Source organism: Procambarus clarkii, chromosome 27, assembly GCF_040958095.1.
Source record: "Procambarus clarkii isolate CNS0578487 chromosome 27, FALCON_Pclarkii_2.0, whole genome shotgun sequence".
NCBI lineage: Eukaryota > Metazoa > Arthropoda > Malacostraca > Decapoda > Cambaridae > Procambarus > Procambarus clarkii.
This window is the reverse complement of record NC_091176.1, coordinates 15,384,689-15,406,812: the sequence shown is the minus strand read 5'-3', so window position 1 is coordinate 15,406,812 and position 22,124 is coordinate 15,384,689. Positions and strand designations below refer to the sequence as shown.

The window sequence follows — 22,124 nt, the reverse complement described above, 5'->3', positions numbered from 1 at the left end:
CAACCCTGACACCCAAGACGTGCCGGCAACATTTGCAACCCTGACACCCAAGACGTGCCGGCAACATTTGCAACCCTGACACCCAAGACGTGTCTGCAACATTTGCAACCCTGACACCCAAGACGTGCCGGCAACATTTGCAACCCTGACACCCAAGACGTGCCGGCAACATTTGCAACCCTGACACCCAAGACGTGCCGGCAACAGTTGCAACCCTGACACCCAAGACGTGCCGGCAACATTTGCAACCCTGACACCCAAGACGTGCCGGCAACATTTGCAACCCTGACACCCAAGACGTGCCGGCAACAGTTGCAACCCTGACACCCAAGACGTGCCGGCAACATTTGCAACCCTGACACCCAAGACGTGCCGGCAACATTTGCAACCCTGACACCCAAGACGTGCCGGCAACAGTTGCAACCCTGACACCCAAGACGTGCCGGCAACATTTGCAACCCTGACACCCAAGACGTGTCTGCAACATTTGCAACACAAAAATGTTAGGTGTCTAAGGTCAGCATTTCACAGCTTCCACAGTTCATAAAAAAATACATACTGAGACACTGACTTTTAAATGAGATGCGGAGGAGGAGATGGGAATTAGGAAGAGGTGACGTGAGGAAGTGAAGATGGTGAAGAAGAGGAGACGGAGAAGAGAAAGGAAGGGAGACAGGGAGGTGGGAAATCGAAGGGAAATGGGGTTGAAAAAAATGAGGTAGAGGAATGATTGAAGATGAAATGAATGAGGAGGAAATCAGTATGAGGATGTGAGGTGAGCAGAGGTGGGGAAATGAACAGCAGGTTAGGGCTTGTAATGCAGATATAATGAGGAAGAACAAACGAGGAAGGGAGGAGGAGGAGGATGAGAAAGAAATGGAAAGGGAGAAGGAGGCAAAAGGGATATTACAAAGGCTTGGTCTGCACACGAATTAGGAATATGACATCACAGTAGGATGAATAATTGGTTGATCTGCATTGAGGCGCTGGACGCATTTCCCAACACTGGCGTTGGAATTGCAAATATGCAGAAATTTAAACAAAAGTTAACAAAGAAATATGTAAATTTGTTTAAAATCGGAAGCGGCTGTCGGAGAAATTTTGGTATGGATGGAAACAGTGGTTGTGTGTGTGTGTGTGTGTGTGTGTGTGTGTGTGTGTGTGTGTGTGTGTGTGTGTGTGTGTGTGTGTGTGTGTGTTTGTGTGTGTGTGTGTGTGTGTGTGTGTGTGTGTGTGTGTGTGTTTGTGTGTGTGTGTGTGTGTGTGTGTGTGTGTGTGTGTGTACTCACCTACTCACCTAATTATGCTTCCGGGAGTTGAGCTTTGTGTCTTTGGTCCCGCCTCTCAACTGTCAATCAACTGGTGTACAGATTCCTGAGCCTACTGGGCTCTATCATGTCTACACTTGAAACTGTGTATGGAGTCAGCCTCCACCACATCCCTGCCTAATGCATTCCATTTATTAACTACTCTGACACTAAAAAAATTCTTTCTAACGTCTCTGTGGCTCATCTGGGAACTAAGTTTCCACCTGTGTCCCCTTGTTCGTGTCCCACCCGTCCTGAAGAGTTTATCTTTGTCGACCCTGTCAATTCCCCTAAGAATTTTGTAGGTGGTTATCATGTTTCCCCTTACTCTTCGGATTTCCAGGGATGTGAGGTTCAGCTCCTTTAGCCTTTCCCCGTAGCTCATGCCTCTCAGTTCCGGGACGAGCCTGGTGGCATACCGCTGAATCTTCTCTAACTTTGTCTTGTGTTTAACTAGGTATGGATTCCAGGCTGGAGCTACATATTCCAGAATTGGTCTGGCATAAGTGGTATACGTGTGTGTGGTATAAGTGTGTGTGTGTGTGTGTGTGTGTGTGTGTGTGTGTGTGTGTGTGTGTGTGTGTGTGTGTGTGTGTGTGTGTGTGTGTGTGTGTGTGTGTTTTGTTGGAGTACATTTGCTCTTAAGGGGGTGTATGTTGACATATGTGTTTGTATGGTGATCTTATTGGTGTGTGCATGCGCTTGATTAACATATACATGTGTGTATGATGAACAGTCTTAACATGTATGTATCTGGCATATGTACCCCAAAAGAGGGATGCAAGGTATTATGTAACGTAGTTAGTCAGTAATGTTTATTTTGCGTTCACCATCTGGTCGATATCAGTTTGACAAATTAATTATGACTTACTGACTCCCTGTGTCCAGACCTACCCCCCCCCTCCCCCACACACACACAACAGTTGATTGACAGTTGAGAGGAGAGACCCAAGACCCGAGCTCAACCCCTGCCAACACAACTAGGTCAGTACACACACACACACACACACACACACACACGTTCCGAGTCCCCGCTGCTACACCCACGTACACATCACCTGAGTGCGCCTACACCCCAATCAATAGATCTCCCTGGCACTTCTCACGTAGTCCCCCTCTACTTATTTTAAAATGTTTGAATTTCCCCGTAGACCTTGCAACACGCATAATATCCCCATTGCCCGCGCATTGCTATGTATTGATACGGTCGGTATGTAATCTGGCTGCATATTATAGACACGTGGGCTCAGTATATCAACATTACCATAAGAAATTTTTGGCCAATATTTTGTGGGCGAAAATATAATATGAAAATATCTTTTAATGGAGCCGGTGTTCAAAAAGTGACAAGGAGCGAGATTACTCGATTTTTCACGGGAAATTGAGTTGATTTTCTAGCCAATCTGTGTAACAGAGTTCTCATTTATGGCTAGCGAAGGGTGGATGTTTTGTTGTTCGTCTCCTTCGTGTCCATGCTTCTTCTTCTTCCTCTTCTTCTTCTTCTTCTTCTTCTTCTTCTTCTTCTTCTTCTTCTTCTTCTTCTTCTTCCTCTTCTTCTTCTTCTTTTTCTTCTTCTTCTTCTTCTTCTTCTTCTTCTTCTTCTTCTTCTTCTTCTTCTTCTTCTTCTTCTTCTCCTTCTTCTTTTTCTTCTTCTTCTCAACCGTCATCTTTCTTTATTTAACTAAGACTTGGGAGCATTAGAAATTGTGCTAAATTTCCCAATAAAACTACAAGCTATTAAATTTGCTTGTCGAATGTCATTTTAGAATCTATCCACACTCCAAGACAGTGATATTGTGTAACCCACTGAAGGTTAATGTCTTGAACACGTAGGTGAGCTAAGAGCTCTTCCCCTACATCAGCTCATCTGAAGTCACCTGTCCTCTAGAAACTCATTTTTATTTAGCCTATTATTTATTATCCATTACAAATAAACTCAAATGTAATTCTGACAATCAAGTAGAGAATGGAGCCAGGAGTCAACTGTGAGGTGAAGTCTGCGAATAGTCAGTCACGTTGATTCGTGTGTATCTGCGGGTTGAGCACACGGGTGGGAAAGGAGTTAGTCTTGGGAGGACTGATTGCTGATGGAGGGTCGTTCTTGAGTACGGTACAGCCAGCGTGAGACTGCAAGGTAATGGCTGAGCGCCTTGGGTTGAAAGGGCCATTTTCTGGTTGTCCACGAAGTTGGGACAGGTTGGGGGAACCTGAGGAACGTTTGCCTTGTTCATAACAGTAAGTCCACCGACATCACCGTGATCGTGTAGGCTTCTTCTTTATCAGCTTTTTCTTCATATTTATTCTATATATTCTTTTTCCTTCATCTTCGTCTTCTTTCCTTCGTCTTCGTCATTGACTTCGTCTTCTGCCCCATCAATGAACACGACCCAGCAGCCACGGGAACCGCATTTCTAATAACTCGATTGCTATGCAACCTGTCCTTACACTTAATGCACCGCAATACTGACTATCAACCAAAGCGCCTCAAGTCCGACGCATTAGTGAGATTATAAACACTAATATTTGTCGTTTCCTCGGAGTGAGGAGATCAGCCCATAGGTCACGTGGGCAGCTTAGGATCGCAAGCTTCTGGTTAGGCAAAACCGCTTCAAATTTGACGCTCGTCAGATCGTAATAATGGCTTACGTAAATACACTTAGCGGGGGAAGATACAAGGCCTGGGAGCTAGAGCCCAACATTTTGAGAGAAGGAACTTGCTAGCCAAGTCTCATGATAGTTTACTGAAAGGAAAGCTTGGTGGATTTCGATTAACATAAACTGGAAGTTGAAGCTTGACTCTACAAACACATCTAGGTGAGTAGACGTTGATGAGTGCGCATACCTGCGCGCACACATGGTGGCGCCACGCCGTCACTGCCCGCGCACATCTTGGCGCCACGCCGTCACTGAGAGCGCACATCTTGGCGGCACGCCGTCACTGCGCGCGCACATCTTGGCGCCACGCCGTCACTGCGCGCACACATCTTGGCGCCACGCCGTCACTGAGAGCGCACATCTTGGCGCCACGCCGTCACTGAGAGCGCACATCTTGGCGCCACGCCGTCACTGAGAGCGCACATCTTGGCGCCACGCCGTCACTGAGAGCGCACATCTTGGCGCCACGCCGTCACTGAGAGCGCACATCTTGGCGCCACCCCGTCACTGCGCGCGAACATTATGGCGGCACGTCATCAAATGACAAGGACTTAATAAGTTCCGGAGTGTGGCGCCCTAGAGATAATATGTTTTGGGGGACGTGTTACGGTTTGAGGAGAGGGGGAGACTTCTCCTCAAACCTCTTTTCCCTCCTGCTTCTCCCGGGAAAAGCTTGGCTCAAAATATAAACTGCGTTAAGAAACTGTTCACACACACACACACACACACACACACACACACACACACACACACACACACACACACACACACACACACACACACACACACACTGTTATTGTGATGATTGTCAGACGCAGTGTTCAGCCAGAGAGAGAGTGTGTGTGTCTGTGTGTGTGTGTGTGTGTGTGTGCACTACGTCACAGGGTGAACCCTAGAACACTACCTGGGTGTTGCACCACAATTTTCACCCTTGCAACACCTGCACGTGCGCCAGAGAAATAGAATGGCTTCTGATAAGATCAATTGGCTTTTCTTCAACTTCATCTCGAGATTTTTATTGTGTTGTCTGTAATGATCTCTACGTTTCTGGTTTTTTTTTCTAATTTCACGATGTGTTTAATTTTTTCTCAACTTGCAAACGATGAGACACAATAACGAGTCTGAAGAGATGATAACTAACTTATACATCAGAAAATGAAGGAAGGACGACTTGATTGATTGTTGCCGCTGGAGACGGCTAGTTTATTGTGCACCCCATACTCATCCTGTGAGCGGTAGCGCAAAAGCATTACAGAGGGCACAAAAGGTCTTTATCAGACCTCATCTTAGATTATTACATAAACAATTTCTTCAATCCTTCACACCTTGTAGATACAATGTCAGCTAGTTACAGAGAGAGTGCTATTACAAGAGCTACATATTTACAGTAAGTCATCATACATTAACGGTAGGTCTTGTCGTTAATACATAATAGTTTGGCCAATGGGGATATTACAGAGTCATAGGGGAGCTTCTGTTTATTATTAGTCCTCACAATACACTACTTGTTTCTGAATCTCATATGTCGTTCATCTACTGGAAGCAAAATGTGGGTACAGTGCAAGGATTTCAGGTAATTTATCCATGGTAATAAGATAGGTTGCCATATCATACAGAGTGAGCTTAGATTTATCTCTAAAAGGCTCAATTTTACAACAATCCAAGATATAGTGTTCGAGTGTGTGTCCCTGCCTTTGTCCACACACTTTACACTTTACTTCATCTAGATCCCTATACAAGCCGAACTGCCAGAGATACTTGTAGCCAAGTCTTATACGAGCTGTGACAACATCTGTTAGTCTACTGACTTTGTTACTTACTTACACATGTTTTACTTCACACATTTCATTGTGATGAACAATGGACCTACTAGTTCCAGTTTGCACTGTTCTACTTTCTTCAAATCCATCTAGGAGTTCTCGTCTAATGACACTTTTAAGGGACCTATTTGATAACTCAAGATTCCATTCAATACTGTCTTTATTTACTGCAGCCTTAGCAAGGGCGTCAACTTTGTCATGTTCCTACATGCCAATGTGAGAAGGAATCCACAACATTTTTATATTTACCCTCTTGCTAAGTATTCTTACATATCTACGTCTAGCTTCCAAGACAAGCACGTTATTACTTGATTGCAAACTGTTTATTGCTCGTAGTGAGGAAAGGGAGTCAGAAATAATTAAGCTGTCTACTTCAGTGTTGTCAATAATTTCGAGTGCTACCAGTATCGCTACCAACTCGGCTTGCATTGTGGACGCCCAGTTACTAATTCGGATATTTCTTTGAATTGTGCTGCCATCGGGCTGATGAGCAATAACAGCACTTCCTGCCCTCCCTGTAGCTGTATTGAGTGATCCGTCAGTGTATATGGTCTGTGCAATGTTGTTTTCAGCTTGTATATTATGAATGTGTTCTATGGTGCTTAATTTAGCAGCAAGCTGAGCATGAGGGTTGCTTGTGATTAGTTTCTTGGTGGGGTATGCAGGGGTCAGGATGTCAAAAGGTACTATCTGCCAGGGAGGAAGGAAGTGCTGTACTCTTTCATCTGTATATACATCGTGCAGTCCCATCATTTTAATATGAGTGGCAGTTCTTTGAATCCATTTAGACTCGCTAGTTCCATTTCGTATGTGTTCTAACAGTGCAACTGACACAATGTTGTTTTTGTTATCACGCAGCAGCTTTAGTCCCATCATAAGATTAATTTCAAATATTCTATCTCGAATGCTAAGTATATTTAATTCTTTCCGCATGTTGAGAACTTTGGTAGTTATAGGACAGCCAAGTATAATTCTGAGTGCTTCATTTTGCATTTTTTCCAGTCTATCAATACTTTTGCCATTCTGCAGGACCAAAGCTGGTGCATGATAGTCTATCAGAGACCTTATATACGCTAAATACATCATTCTTGCTATTCTAATATTAACACCATATTTCGGGCTGTACCCCACTACAGTTCTGAGAGCCTTGAGTCTGTCTCTACATTGTTGATGTAACTTATTGACTGCAGTTGAGGTACAAGGGACAGAGACTCCAAGGTATTTGAAAGAAGAGACATAGTCTATTGGTATGTTGTCTATCTTAAGTTTTCGTGGTCCACTTTTGCGGTTGCCAATTTGTCTGTTAAATACCTTAGTTTTAGCAGCGTATTATTATACAAGACCAAGGCTCTCACAAGCTGTATGTATACAATTTAAGACTGTTTGCATTTCGCGGTGGGTTTTAGTATGCACAAGGATGTCATCTGCATAGCTGATAGTGATGTTTGCCGGACTAGTTGGGATTGATTTTAGTAAAGCATTAATTAGAACATTAAACAAGGTAGGACTAAGTACTCCTCCTTGTGGGGTGCCTAGTTGCATTACTTTAGTTTCACTCTTGTAGCCTTGGAACAGTGCAGAGGACTTCCGGTTGGTAAGATAGCCTCGTATCCATTGTAATAAAGTATGAATTAGCGAGAATGGATATAGGGGGAAGGACGACGTTTCGGTCCATCCTGGACCATTACAATACTTGATAATTAATTGTTCAGGATGGACCGAAACGTCATTTCTCTCTACTTCATCGCCTCCTCCTCCACCTCTTTCTCTTCTCTCTTTTCTCCTCTTCGCCTCTATAATTGTTGCATATTTTTTTTGCTACCCTCGGTTGCAAGCAACATCGTAACGTCTTTCTAAAAGCTTCCGGAAGATTTAACATTGTTACTGAGAAAAGTTTTCTCCTCGTCTGTAATGGATTATTTCGTAAGTCTGCTTCTTGTTGCATCTTGCCTTTTGTATCCTAACTTTTTGTTTAATGTGTATGTGTTAGAGGAAATGTGTTTGCCTTTGTATGCATTCACTAAAACAAAACTATTTTGTGATAGGCCATATGAAAGCCATTGGAAAAATATCTAGGGTATTTTCTGTTTTTCATTGAACATTGGTTTAATATCTTGTTTGTCAGAATGTCTGGAGAGAGAGAGAGAGAGAGAGAGAGAGAGAGAGAGAGAGAGAGAGAGAGAGAGAGAGAGAGAGAGAGAGAGAGAATTATAATGGTGTCAGCTACACAATCAGCAAGTAAGAACGTTCTCTCTCTCATTCTCTCTCATTTTTCCTTTTCTTCTCACACTCTCTCTCGAGAGAGAGAGAGTGTGAGAGATATGACGTATTATAAAAATATGACATATTATAAATCATAGCCAGTCATAAAATTGACCAGCTGTCACGTTTTCTGTTTGTGGGTCCTGAGTTAGGTTTGGTTCGGGCAAATTTAGCAAGCGGAACTATTATATTGGTAGAATAGTTCACGCCGCTAGGCCGCACCACCCACACGCCCATGGTAGACTATTATACTATTTTTATAAAAGAGAGACAGAGAGAAAGTTGGCAAAGAGAGAGAGAGAGACAGAGGCATGCAGAGAGACCGGGGGTCGACCAGGGTCTCGACCAGGGTCTCGACCAGGATAAACAGGAAGGCAAACAGAGAAGCAACATCATCCACCTTGCTGACAATTTATATATATATGCAATCGCTGTACAATTGCAGTTCTGAGGGACATGGATTCAAGAGAGAAATTCGACCTAATTCCTCAGACTTTCATGGAGTCGGAGATGATGTCATCAAACAGATGTTCATGGCAGAAATCACATGCACCTAATTGCCTCATTGATGAGTTCCAGCGTAACTTTCCCCCCAGACAGACATCAATCAACTTACCATAACTTTGACACGGGATCCATTCAAATGCAATGCACATGACGTCACTACAGAGCTCCCCAAAAATATAGGCTGTAACTTAAATATATAACTCAGGGAAATATGAATTTTAATTCCTAAGTGTAATATGGGTGAAAATGTCATCCATTTATCCTGGACTTGGTAGGGACGCTCTTCGTGAGCTTATCCAGTTTACCCTATCATATCTGCCCAACCACTTGGGCTGGACGGTAGGGCGACGGTCTCGCTTCATGCCAGTCGGCGTTCAATCCTCAAGGCAGCATTCCTCTCCCTCCCCCCCCCCGTCCCATCCCAAATTCTTATCCAGACCCCTTCCAAGTGCTATATAGTCGAAATGGCTTGGCGCTCCCCCCCCCCCCCTGGTAATTCCCCCACTTCTCATCATATCTGTGTGAGTCGAGTTTCTGTCCCCGTCTGTCAGTAAAATCCAAGCTTAGAAACCATCTGAAGGTTGAGAGTCATCTGAGGTGTGATGTCAGCAACAGCCCCACAGACAGCACACCTGGTCTCATGGCACCAGGTGCAGGGAACACAAGTGCAACCCGCCCCCCCACTTCCCTTACTCAACGCACTGCATTTTTGACGCCTCGATAACTATCGTCAAATATGTGGTGGATTCATGGAAATTTAAAAACGCTACGATATTGGCACTTCCTGGGACTTGGTGCAGGTAGGTTTGTAGCTGACTTGGCTAGTTCTGTTAGTTAGGCTACAGCCGCTAAGCCGTTGCATTTCATATGCAAGGATGATGCACAGTTCTGAAGAGTGATACCACTGACAGAATCTCTAATTTGAGACGGAATTGTCCAATATATTAAAATAATTATTTTGTCCTAGTCATGCACTTCTTTCGTATATTCTTTTGACTGGCATTAGTCACTAATTAATCATTATAGGCGAGCATGTTTAATTTAAAGGCAAGGCAATAGTCAGGGGAAAGCGTTAAACCATTACGACTATATAGCACTTGGAAAGGGTCAGGATATACGACTATATAGCACAGGAAGAAATGGTGCCGAACCACTTGGAAGGTCGAGGATTGAACGCCGACCTGCATGAAGCGAGACCGTCGCTCTACCGTCCAGTCCAAGTAGCTGGGGTGTTTAATTTAAAGTAAACTTATGTAAGTATACGGAAACACCATCTATAAGAGCGTGGGTAAAGGGAAATGGGTTTGTATATATTTTCTAACAATACCTGTAAAATGTTAGGGACTCCTGCTAATACATAACCTCCTTGCAGTGATCATCTGTGTTTACATCACCATTTTTGGTGCCGACGATCTTTGGTGAGTGAACATTGTCACTTGTGAATGGTGAGACATATTGGTGCGGGCAGCACCACTTCTGAATGGTGAGACACACTGGGTGTTTATCATTAATGATGACTGTCGAGCTGTTAAAAGCATCATGTTATAGAGTGACAGGAACTCTGCCTTAAACAACACCTTGATAATCCCGGCGCGCGCGGTTTCAGATCTATCACGCCTGTCTCAGTGCGCAGTCCGAAATTCATCATATCAATCCCAGTGCGCAATGTAATACTCTTCAAATTAAACTAGTGAGTATATCGAAATCTCGACACTCTCAAATTTAATACTTCATCTATTTAGAAGTTATCTGTTCCTATCCCACCTGTGTGAAGAAAAAATTACTGGTTTGGAAATAAAACTGTGATTGTGAGGAATTGTCTGTTCGCTAGAAATTATTGAAACAATTAAACAGGTTACAAGAATAGATTGGACAGCTACATAGGTGAGAGGGGGATCCAGGACCCGTCTAGAATGTACCAACAGGCCCAAAATTGTGCAATGTTGTCATGTATTAAAAATAATACATATGCTCACCTGATAATCTCCTTCCATTTACATGCAAATATGTCATTATTACATGCATGAATCTTGATCGCCGGCTACCAAAAATGATTGTAACTGGTAACCCGTAATATATTTATATCTAAGTCTCCTTCACAAAGGAGTATATGCGTCAGAATAATAAGGAAAAGTATCATTCTCACAGTCCTCCCTATAATCAGCTCATAATACCCAGCATGTTTACTTGGGAATGATTATCAACCTGAAACTCGCACTTACTGGGAGGCCTCCCACCACCTCCTCCCCGTCTTGCACGGCAACTCAGCACACTGGAACGAGTTTAAGACGTGATTACACCCTTTGTGTTTGTGTGGTCAGGCTCCTCGTCTGCCTCTGATTCCTCTGGTGACGATCCACACCCGCGGCTAAGTTATAATGAACTGCTTGGCCTGGTGGATGATGGGGTTATGGCGGGGTTTCGGTTGGGGGTGGGGGTGGGCTTTTGGGTTGGAGGAGAGGGGGTATCTGCTGGCGATATTGGGTTATGGGTTGTGTGGTGTCTTTAGCGGTGGGGAGAATCCACAGGCGATGATGATAATAAATAAACATATTTTTCTACAGTAACTTTAATCGTATTTGATAATAGATTCAGGAGAGAGAGGGAGAGAGAGTTTGATTTTCATGCGTGATTTGAGAACCTGGTGTCACTTACTAATGTATATCCTAACCCATGAAGACGCCCGGGGTTACTGCAGGAGACAAGTCTTTCACACCAGTTAAACTCCTTGCTGGTCATGGGGGCTGGAACGGGCGTGATGCCGTGCTTTCATTCTTCGTTGTATTCAACCCTCGTATCATTTTGTAATGCTGAAGAGAAACGGCCCCATATATTAGAGTCATGACACCTTACATTACATTCTTCTTTCTTTGTTAAACTCCTCCTCAACTCTCCTATCTCCTTCCTCTGTTGATAAATTCGTAGTCCGTTCTTCTCCGTTCCACCGTTGTTAAACTTTTTAGTCCAGTCTTCTTTCCCCCGTTGCACCGTTGCCAAACTTGAACGTCAATAAAAGGTTTATGCTTCTCCAGGCTCACTTGCCTTCCCCGCTGAGTTGTGGGAGGATGTGAAGGTATTCCCGCTGGATATTGTCTTCATATTTCGAAACCTGCTGTGTTGCTGAATGGTCCAAGTGCGGGGAATTGTCTCTTGTATAGCGTGAATGAAGTGCCTCCACCATGAAGTGTTTTACACTTAACGTGACTCTTGAAGCACATCAGTGCCAAGTACTACAGCGAACGTGATTCATTTATGCAGGCAATGATTACCAGCATAAATACATGTTCTTCTGTTCTCCATGGACGGAGGATTGTGGAGCTGCTCCAGTACATATTTTGACTTATTAAACATTCGACCGTAGATGGTGATATAAGTGCTTATATAATGTTCACCAGTATACATACAATATATATACATTCCGTTCGTTCTACATAGACAATGATTTGTTAACTTCGCTCCGGCCAGTTGCTCTTAATACAGTAAAAAAAAAAAAGTAAAACAAAACATCAGATAATAAAATAATCCCAAACGATTGCTTATCCGTCATCAATGATACAGGATTAATATTATTTGCACTGGCTAGTTTAGCTAGCAACAGTCAGAATAACTCAGCCTTAAACATTCCTTCAGCGCAGTACAATGTCATTAATGAGATAATGAGATATTAATAAGGCATTAGTGAGATAAATGGGTATCAATGAGTCTACTTAAATCGCCCTTTAACTGATCAATCAAACAAGGATCTAAATTATACATACCACTGCTAAAGTTAAAAGTACATGATTTTGTAATCTGTATTAAAGTAGATTAAATTATGTTCCTTCTGAAAATGCTTTAACAATTTGTTATTGAAGAAGCCATCTCCCAATCAACTTGGTGAGAACTTTCTGACAAATGAACAAAATAAGCATTAGACAATTGGCCAAGTCTTACAGAGTATTTATGTTGTTAAATTCTAAATTTCAAATCTTTAGATGTTTGCCCAACATAGAACCTATTACAGCCTTTACCAGGTATTTTGTAAATGACACAATTATCACTACGAGAGCTGTTTCTAACTAATAGTTTTCCAACAGTATTTTCGTAATTAAACAATATATGTATATCAAAAAGTTTCAAGGCCTTCACAATATTATCGAACCCAGAGAAATATGCTAAACATAACACATTGTTTGGGCGAATTTTCTCACTGCATATATTATTATAATATGTACGACATGCTTTGCTACGGCAAACTTAAAAAAAAAATCAGTGGATAACAGAGTTTGAGACCAATAGAATCAATATTCTTAAACTCTTCATCTAAGAATTCTAGACTAACAACCCGAAGAGCTCTTATATACAGAGAGGAAAAATTGATTGTTTCACATTGTATTTATGCCCTGAAAAATAGTAAACATAAGATAAATTATTCGTAGGCTTTCTGTGTTAGCACCTGATTATATTCTCTAATGGTGAGGAGGTGGGTGACATGGATGAATGACATACATGGGGTATTAATGGGGTCCTATATAATGGGGTATTAATGGGGTTCTATATAATGGGGCCCTATATAATGGGGTATTAATGGGGCCCTATATAATGGGGTATTAATGGGGTAGTAAATTAAGAGTGTGACATGTTGGCAGTTTCTGTTCTTGTGGTTTCTTCCGTTCCTGTTGCAGGGTCATTCGGTCCTTCTTCTGTATTGGCCCGGGGTCTTGAAGTGGGAAGAGAGTAACTGTGTATTAGCTGATTATTGATGGCTGGTCTAGATTTCTTGATATGCAGTGTTCCACTGATGTCTAATCTTCTATTGTCATTACAGGTACGAATCCTCGTCACGGCCCTTGTGGATTTTTTCTATTGTCATTGTATCTATCAATTATTTCGGTGTTGTTCGTCAAAATATCCCTGGTCATCGTCTCGTTGTGTGTGAGGCGATTATATGTTCCTTGATGGAGCCCTGTTGTTTGTGCAGTGTTAAACGCCTAGAGGGAGACGTTGTTGTCTTGCCTATATACTGAGATCGTTGGTGCTGACACTCCCCAGGTGGACACGTGAAGGCGTAAACAACGCTGGTCTCTTTCAAGGCGTTTTTCTTGGTGTCGGGAGAATTCTTCATTAGCAGGTTGGCTGTTTTCCTACTCTTGTAATATATTGTTAGTTTTATCTTTTGGTTGACGTCAGTTGGAGTAACGTTCCTCTAAATGATCTTTTTTAGGGCTCTTTCCTCCGCTTTGTCGGCCGCGGAGAAGAAGTTTCTGTAGAACAACTTTATCGGAAGTTCGGGTATTGTGGTATTAGTTGTTCCGTTGCCTGTTGCACACCTCGCCATCTTCCCTTTTATTATGTCTTCGACATAACCATTGGAGAAACCGTTGTTGACCAAAAGCTGCCTTATTCTACATAACTCGTCATCCACCTGCTTCCACCCAGAGCTGTGAGTGAGAGCTCGGTCGACGTAAGCGTTCCCAACACTCCATTTGTATTTCTCAGGACAGTCGCTGTCAGCGTTAAGGCGCATCCGTATGTTTGTCTCCATAGTATATACTGCATGATGATAGCTGCCGTTCTTTCCATGACAGCTACATATAAGAAGGGCAGCTTACCCCCATTCTCCATCTCATAAGTGAAGTTTAAAACTGAGTTTAGCGAAAGCTTCCTTCAACTGCAACAGTCGTTCGGTATCCGGAACTTGTATAAATATGTCGTCGACATACCTGCAGTAGATGGCGGGTTTTAGGTCTAACGCGACCAGAACTCTGCTCAATAGTACCCATGTAAAAGTTTGCGAACAAGACCCCCAGCGGGGAGCCCATGGCGATGCCGTCCACTTGCCACTTGCCATGTGTCCGTCAGGACTTAAAAAGGGTACCTCTTTTATGCAAGCTTCAAGCAGTTTTCCTAATATGCTCTCTGGTATGTCCAGAGGAGTGCTGGTCGGATCTCTATACACCCTGTCCATCATCATTCCAATAGTCTCGTCCGCGGGCACATTAGTGAACAATGACTCCACGTCCAGGGAGGCTCTTACACCTGTGACCTGTCAATTAAAAACGGGTCTTAAGTGTACAAACCATTAATATTATTCATGTTGTACGGATTTGAAAATGTGTATTAAAGCAAATTTAATATTATTTCTCCCTCTCTCCCTCCGTGGGCACCACTCATACTCCCCCGTCCCATCCCAAATCCTTATCCTGACCCCTTCCAAGTGCTGTATAGTCGTAATGACTTGGCGCTTTCCCCTTGATAACTCCCTCCCTCCCTCCCTCCCTCCATCCCCATATTCATCAAAGAATTTGCCCTGAGCAACATAACACTGAGTTAACGAATCCCGCGAACAAAAGTGTATGAAGTCAAGAGGAAATGTGAATATGTCATACTCTCCCGCCAGCCCCGGTCTACCAAGTCACAGCCATTTCCTTTCCAATACCCCAAGTCTCTCCCTCAATACTGCTTGTGATTCCTGTTGTAACAATTGAAGTTCGGCTCATATATGATCGACAAATAACTTTTTTGTACTCCTGTTACTTCTGAGCTCGTTAACATTACTATTCTGTCTTAATAAACTCTATTCTCTGTCTTCAATGAGCCTTCGCTTCTCTTGTGATGAAATGGGTCCATTTTGCCTTCGTTCTTGCCCATTAAATGAGATACTTCACTTCATTTCTGGTATTGGCTCCAGTTTCAGACCCAGAGTCATTTTGTCCATATCATTTGTTTAGTCCCCCGGACTCTGTGTTTACCTTGCCGCCAGGCATATTGAGAGTCGAGCGTTATTGGAGCCTTTCCTTAAGTCTTCGTGGTACAACACACACACACACACACACACACACACACACACACACACACACACACACACACACACACACACACACACACACACACACACACACACACAGGGGCCTGGTAGCCTGGTGGATAGCGCACAGGTCTCGTAATTCTGTGGCGCGGGTTCGATTCCCGCACCAGGCAGAAACAAATGGGCAAAGTTTCTTTCACCCTGAATGCCCCTGTTACCTAGCATTAAATAGGTACCTGGGAGTTAGTCAGCTGTCACGGGCTGCTTCCTAGGGTGTGTGTGTGTGTGTGTGTGTGTGTGTGTGTGTGTGTGTGTGTGTGTGTGTGTATGTGTGTGTGTGTGTGTATGTGTGTGGTGTGGAGAAAAAAAGTAGTTAGTAAACAGTTGATTGACAGTTGAGAGGCGGGACCGAAAAAGCAAAGCTTAATCCCCGCAAACACAAGTAGGTGAATACAACTAGGTGAATACACACACACACACACACACACACACACACACACACACACACGTGGTTTAATAGGGAATGTATGAAAGCAAAGGAGCTGAACAAAAGGGCATGGAGGAACTTCCGTAATAACAGAACACCAGAAAGTAGAGAGAGATACCAGAGAACCAGGAACGAGTATGTTAGTGTGAGAAGAGCAGCTGAGAAAAGGTATGAAAATGATATAGCTAATAAAGCCAAGACCGAACCAAAGCTACTACACACTCACATCAGGAGGAAGACAACAGTGAAGGAACAGGTGATGAAACTTAGGGTGGGCGAGGACAGGTACATAGAGAACAACAAAGAGGTGTGTGAAGAACTCAACAAAAGGTTCCATGAGGTCTTTACAATAGAACAAGAAGTCACGGTGCTAGGAGAAGTGGTAGCAAACCAGGTGACCTTGGAAAGGTTCGAAATTACAAGAGATGAGGTCAAGAAGCACCTATTGGAGCTGGATGTGAGAAAAGCTGTTGGGCCGGATGGAATCTCACCATGGGTATTGAAAGAGTGTGCAGGAGCACTTAGCTTGCCACTTTCCATAGTGTATAGTAGGTCACTGGAAACGGGAGACCTACCAGAAGTATGGAAGACTGCTAATGTAGTACCAATATTTAAAAAGGGTGACAGACAAGAGGCACTGAACTACAGGCCAGTGTCCTTAACTTGTATACCATGCAAGGTGATGGAGAAGATTGTGAGAAAAAACCTAGTAACACATCTGGAGAGAAGAGACTTCGTGACAACCCATCAACATGGGTTCAGGGAGGGTAAATCTTGCCTTACAGGCTTGATAGAATTCTATGATCAGGTGACAAAGATTAAGCAAGAAAGAGAAGGATGGGCGGACTGCATTTTTTTGGACTGTCGGAAAGCCTTTGACACAGTACCCCATAAAAGGTTGATGCATAAGCTGGAGAAACAGGCAGGAGTAACTGGTAGGGCGCTCCAGTGGATAAGGGAGTACCTAAGCAATAGGAAGCAGAGAGTTATAGTGAGGGGTGAGACCTCAGAATGGCGGGAATGGACCAGTGGAGTCCCATAGGGCTCTGTGCTTGGACCTATCCTGTTTCTGATATACGTAAATGATCTCCCAGAGGGTATAGACTCATTCCTCTCAATGTTTGCTGAAGACGCCAAAATTATGAGAAGGATTAAGACAGAGGAGGACAGCTTGAGGCTTCAAGAAGACCTGGACAAGCTGCAGGAATGGTCGAACAAATGGATGTTAGAGTTTAACCCAAGCAAATGTAATGTAATGAAGATAGGAGTAGGAAGCAGGAGACCAGATACAAGGTATCACTTGGGAGATGAAATACTTCAAGAGTCAGAGAGAGAGAGAAAGACCTGGGGGTTGATATCACGCCAGACCTGTCCTCTGAAGCTCATATCAAGAGGATAACATCAGCAGCATATGCCAGGTTAGCTAACATAAGAACGGCCTTTAGAAACTTGTGTGAGGAATCTTTCAGAACATTATATACCACATATGTCAGACCAATCCTGGAGTATGCGGCTCCAGCATGGAGTCCATATCTAGTCAAGCATAAGACTAAACTGGAAAAGGTTCAAAGGTTTGCCACCAGACTAGTACCCGAGCTGAGAGGTATGAGCTACGAGGAGAGACTACGGGAATTGAACCTCACTTCGTTGGAAGACAGAAGAGTTAGGGGGAACATGATCACCACATTCAAGATTCTCAAGGGAATCGACAGGGTTGATAAAGACAGGCTATTTAACACAAGGGGACACAGGTGGAAACTGAGTGCCCAAATGAGCCACAGAGATATTAGAAAGAACTTTTTTTAGTGTCAGAGTGGTTGACAAATGGAATGCATTAGGAAGCAATGTGGTGGAGGCTGACTCCATACACAGTTTCAAGTGTAGATATGATAGAGCCCAATAGGCTCAGGAACCTGTACACCTGTTGATTGACAGTTGAGAGGCGGGACCAAAGAGCCAGAGCTCAACCCCCGCAAGCACAACTAGGTGAGTACAACTAGGTGAGTACACACACACACACACACATGTATTCAAGCTGGAACCTGATTTGCCACAAGACCTTAGAGCCCACACCGAACAGGCAATTCCACAGGAAAGCCTCACTGAAATAACAGTGTCACCAGAAGAAGTAAAGAAGCAATTGCAGGAATTGGATGTGACAAAAGCCGTAAGACCAGACAAAATATCGCCCTGGATACTAAAAGAGGCGGCCATAATATTTAATCCCTCTAGAAACGGGAGAAAACCTGACTGCTGGCAAATAGCTAATGTGGTGCCAGTCTATAAGAAAAGGGGAAGACAAAAACTATTGAACTACAGACCCGTATCACCTACGAGAATCCACTGAAAGATGCCAGAGAGACTGATCAGAAGCAGGCTTGTGGAACTCTTGAATATACATCCGCAGCATGAAAGTCTTAGCTGAAAAAAGGACATTAAGAAACTAGAAAAGGTACAAAGACATGCAACGATACTGGTTCCTGAGCTGAAGAGACTGAACTATGAGAAAAGATTGTGAGAACTGCACCTTACCACACTGGAAGAGAGGAGAGATATGAGTGACATGATAACAACATATCAGATTATAAGGGAAATTGATAAAGTAGACAAAGCAGCATTGTTCAAAGCTAGGATCAGCAGAACGAGGGATCATAAATGGAAGCTGGAGACGCAAATGAGTCACAGAGACGCCAGAAAGAAAGTTTTTAAAACAGCTGTCAATACGTGGAGCAGGTTAGACGTCGAAGTCATTGGCACTAATTCGATTCAAAATTGTAATTGAAAATATGATAAACGCGTGAGAAGTGAGTTACTGCATTAATCTAGGAACGTTCGGAAGGTGGGTCTCGGACCCATGCTCGTTTGAGGGGGCCTCGTAGCCTGGTGGATAGCGCGCAGGATTCGTAATTCTGTGGCGCGGGTTCGATTCCCGCACGAGGCAGAAACAAATGGGCAAAGTTTCTTTCACCCTGAATGCCCCTGTTACCTAGCAGTAAATAGGTACCTGGGAGTTAGTCAGCTGTCACGGGCTGCTTCCTGGGGGTGGAGGCCTGGTCGAGGACCGGGCCGCGGGGACACTAAAAAAAAGCCCCGAAATCATCTCAAGATCTCAAGATAACCTGACCCTGCAAGTACAACTAGGTGAGTACACACACTTTATAACCACCAACGTCCTCGTTCCCATAAGCATATAGAGCGTGTAGCCTTGACCTAAGCGGCCATAAGGATAATACCTGAACCATACGAGCCAGCAAGGGATGGCAGCAACTAGCCATCAAGGGAGGGCAGCATGTAGCCAGCAAGGATGGCAGCGACAGTAAAGAGAGACCTATAAATATGGGGGAGGGGGAGGAAGCAGGAGGGTTGAAGCTCATGTACACATATGTGTGTGTATAGCAAACCTCTACACTATCTCTAGTTGGGTTTTTGGGCTCGTTGAGGTGGGTATACCACACCGGGTATAACACTCTGGGTATACCACACTGGGTCTAAGACACCGGGTACTGGAAATTATATCACTAATGAGAGATTTTTTATTTTCTTAGTTGAAGCATTTGCTCCCCCTGCCCCCCCCCCAATCATCTTTATTGTACTACGGACATCACTTTAAACTTGTTTCGATTCAAGTTGAATTGCCGTTTTCTGACATCTATTAATTGTTGCCGGCTGAGGCGGTTAGTGTATTGTTCACCCCCATACTCATCCTGTGAGCGGTAGCGCAAAAAAAGTACTACAGCGGGCACAAAAAGTCTTAATCAGACCTCAGAGGGGAGATTTGTATATTAACAATTTCGTTTAACTTACACACTTTATAATGATAGTGTCAGCTAGTTAAAAAAAATCACTACATTATCTATATTTACATAAATAATTACACGTTGGGGGTAAGTCTTTTACTAAAACATAAAATATTTATATATCAGGATATTGTAGGATCATAGAAGGGCTTCTGCTTATTGTTATTAGTCTCCCCACTACACAACCTGTTCATAATCTCATATATATCATTTATCTAGCAGAAGCGAAATATGGATTCAGCGCAACATTGCAAGGATTTCAGATATTTTATCATATGTATTAAAATAGTTTATCACTTCACGCAGCGTGAGTTTAGATTTACTCCCTAAATGGCTAAAAAAAAAAAATGTCGCAGTCTACGATGTAATGTTCTTGTGTGTTATTTCTATTTTGACCAACTCCTGGAGGATGTTTTGACCCTTTTGCCTTTTTACGCGTGTGGTCAGTTTGGCGTCCCTGTGGAACTTGTTACCTCCTTCTTGTTCTCTTGTTAGATAGGTTTCTCTCGACGGTTAAACTATCGATTACTCCGGAACATTGATCATGTTTGTGTTGACACTTCGTGTGTGGAAGGGTCCAAGTTTTTCTCCTGGAAGTCCTGGAAGATTTAGGCGGTCTATCCTTCTCTTTCCTGTGAGATCATTGCTGTTTATCAGAGAATTCTATGACGTTTATTTTTTCAGGTTAGACTTTTATAATATTAATCTATGTTAATTACCTGTCTCGGTGTGTGTTCATGAGTGTGTGAATTTACTATTTGTGAGTGCAAGATCGTGCTCTTAGCTCTTGGACCCCGCCTTTCTAACCGTCGGTTGTCTAATGTACTGACTATCGACCTATTTACCTCTTATCATATCTACTACATACAATTCCCTAACTCTCTCTCTCTCTCTCTCACACACACATCCCCCAGGATGTAGCCCGTAGCATTTATCTAACACATATGTACCTATTTACTGTTAGATGAACTGGTGCATCAGGTGCAAAAATTCTGTCCATTTGTTTCTGCCTCGGCCGTGTATGTGTGTGTGTGTGTGTGTGTGTGTGTGTGTGTGTGTGTGTGTGTGTGTGTGTGTGTGTGTGTGTGTGAGTGAGTGTGTGCGCGCGCGTGTCCACATGAGTGAAGGTGTAGTGACTCCAGCCTGGCCAGGGTGAGTGTTGGAGGGCCACTTGTTGACTTAAAGGATATCTGGCCACGCTCCACCCTGTAGTAACACTGGCTCTCTACCTGCTGCATCCCGTTCCTGGTGCTGCATCCCGTCCCTGGTGCTGCATCCCGTCCCTGGTGCTGCATCCCGTCCCTGGTGCTGCATCCCGTCCCTGGTGCTGCATCCCGTCCCTGGTGCTGCATCCCGTCCCTGGTGCTGCATCCCGTCCCTGGTGCTGCATCCCGTCCCTGGTGCTGCATCCCGTCCCTGGTGCTGCATCCCGTCCCTGGTGCTGCATCCCGTCCCTGATGCTGCATCCCGTCCCTGGTGCTGCATCCCGTCCCTGATGCTGCATCCCGTCCCTGGTGCTGCATCCCGTCCCTGGTGCTGCATCCCGTCCCTGGTGCTGCATCCCGTCCCTGGTGCTGCATCCCGTCCCTGGTGCTGCATCCCGTCCCTGATGCTGCATCCCGTCCCTGATGCTGCATCCCGTCCCTGGTGCTGCATCCCGTCCCTGGTGCTGCATCCCGTCCCTGGTGCTGCATCCCGTCCCTGGTGCTGCATCCCGTCCCTGGTGCTGCATCCCGTCCCTGGTGCTGCATCCCGTCCCTGATGCTGCATCCCGTCCCTGGTGCTGCATCCCGTCCCTGATGCTGCATCCCGTCCCTGATGCTGCATCCCGTCCCTGATGCTGCATCCCGTCCCTGATGCTGCATCCCGTCCCTGATGCATCCCGTCCCTGATGCTGCATCCCGTCCCTGGTGCTGCATCCCGTCCCTGGTGCTGCATCCCGTCCCTGGTGCTGCATCCCGTCCCTGATGCTGCATCCCGTCCCTGGTGCTGCATCCCGTCCCTGATGCTGCATCCCGTCCCTGATGCTGCATCCCGTCCCTGATGCTGCATCCCGTCCCTGGTGCTGCATCCCGTCCCTGGTGCTGCATCCCGTCCCTGGTGCTGCATCCCGTCCCTGATGCTGCATCCCGTCCCTGGTGCTGCATCCCGTCCCTGATGCTGCATCCCGTCCCTGATGCTGCATCCCGTCCCTGATGCTGCATCCCGTCCCTGGTGCTGCATCCCGTCCCTGATGCTGCATCCCGTCCCTGATGCTGCATCCCGTCCCTGATGCTGCATCCCGTCCCTGGTGCTGCATCCCGTCCCTGATGCTGCATCCCGTCCCTGGTGCTGCATCCCGTCCCTGATGCTGCATCCCGTCCCTGGTGCTGCATCCCGTCCCTGATGCTGCATCTTGTCTCTCTCATTCGCTAAGCTTGTCATTATTAGTAATTTGTACCACTATTTTTTCTACTTCATTCCTTTACTCAGCATTTACCTTACCTATTTAGTGAGAGAGAG

The 22,124-nt window shown here is 44.6% G+C and overlaps 2 protein-coding genes across 2 annotated transcripts in view; one reads left to right on the top strand and one right to left on the bottom strand.

The window, feature by feature from the left end:
• Positions 1–22,124, top strand: part of LOC123762694 (5-hydroxytryptamine receptor 2A) — a 513,254-nt gene that overhangs the window by 289,829 nt on the left and 201,301 nt on the right. The gene's annotated exons all lie outside the window — the stretch shown is intronic.
• On the bottom strand, positions 20,802–22,046 carry LOC123762792 (uncharacterized). Its single transcript, XM_045749551.2, has one exon. The coding sequence runs from the start codon at positions 22,044–22,046 to the stop codon at positions 20,802–20,804; it is 1,245 nt and encodes a 414-aa protein (XP_045605507.2).

Coding starts and splice junctions, on each gene's coding strand:
- LOC123762792 (XM_045749551.2), bottom strand. CDS start 22,046: ATGACAAGCTTAGCGAATGAGAGAGACAAGATGCAGCATCAGGGACGG.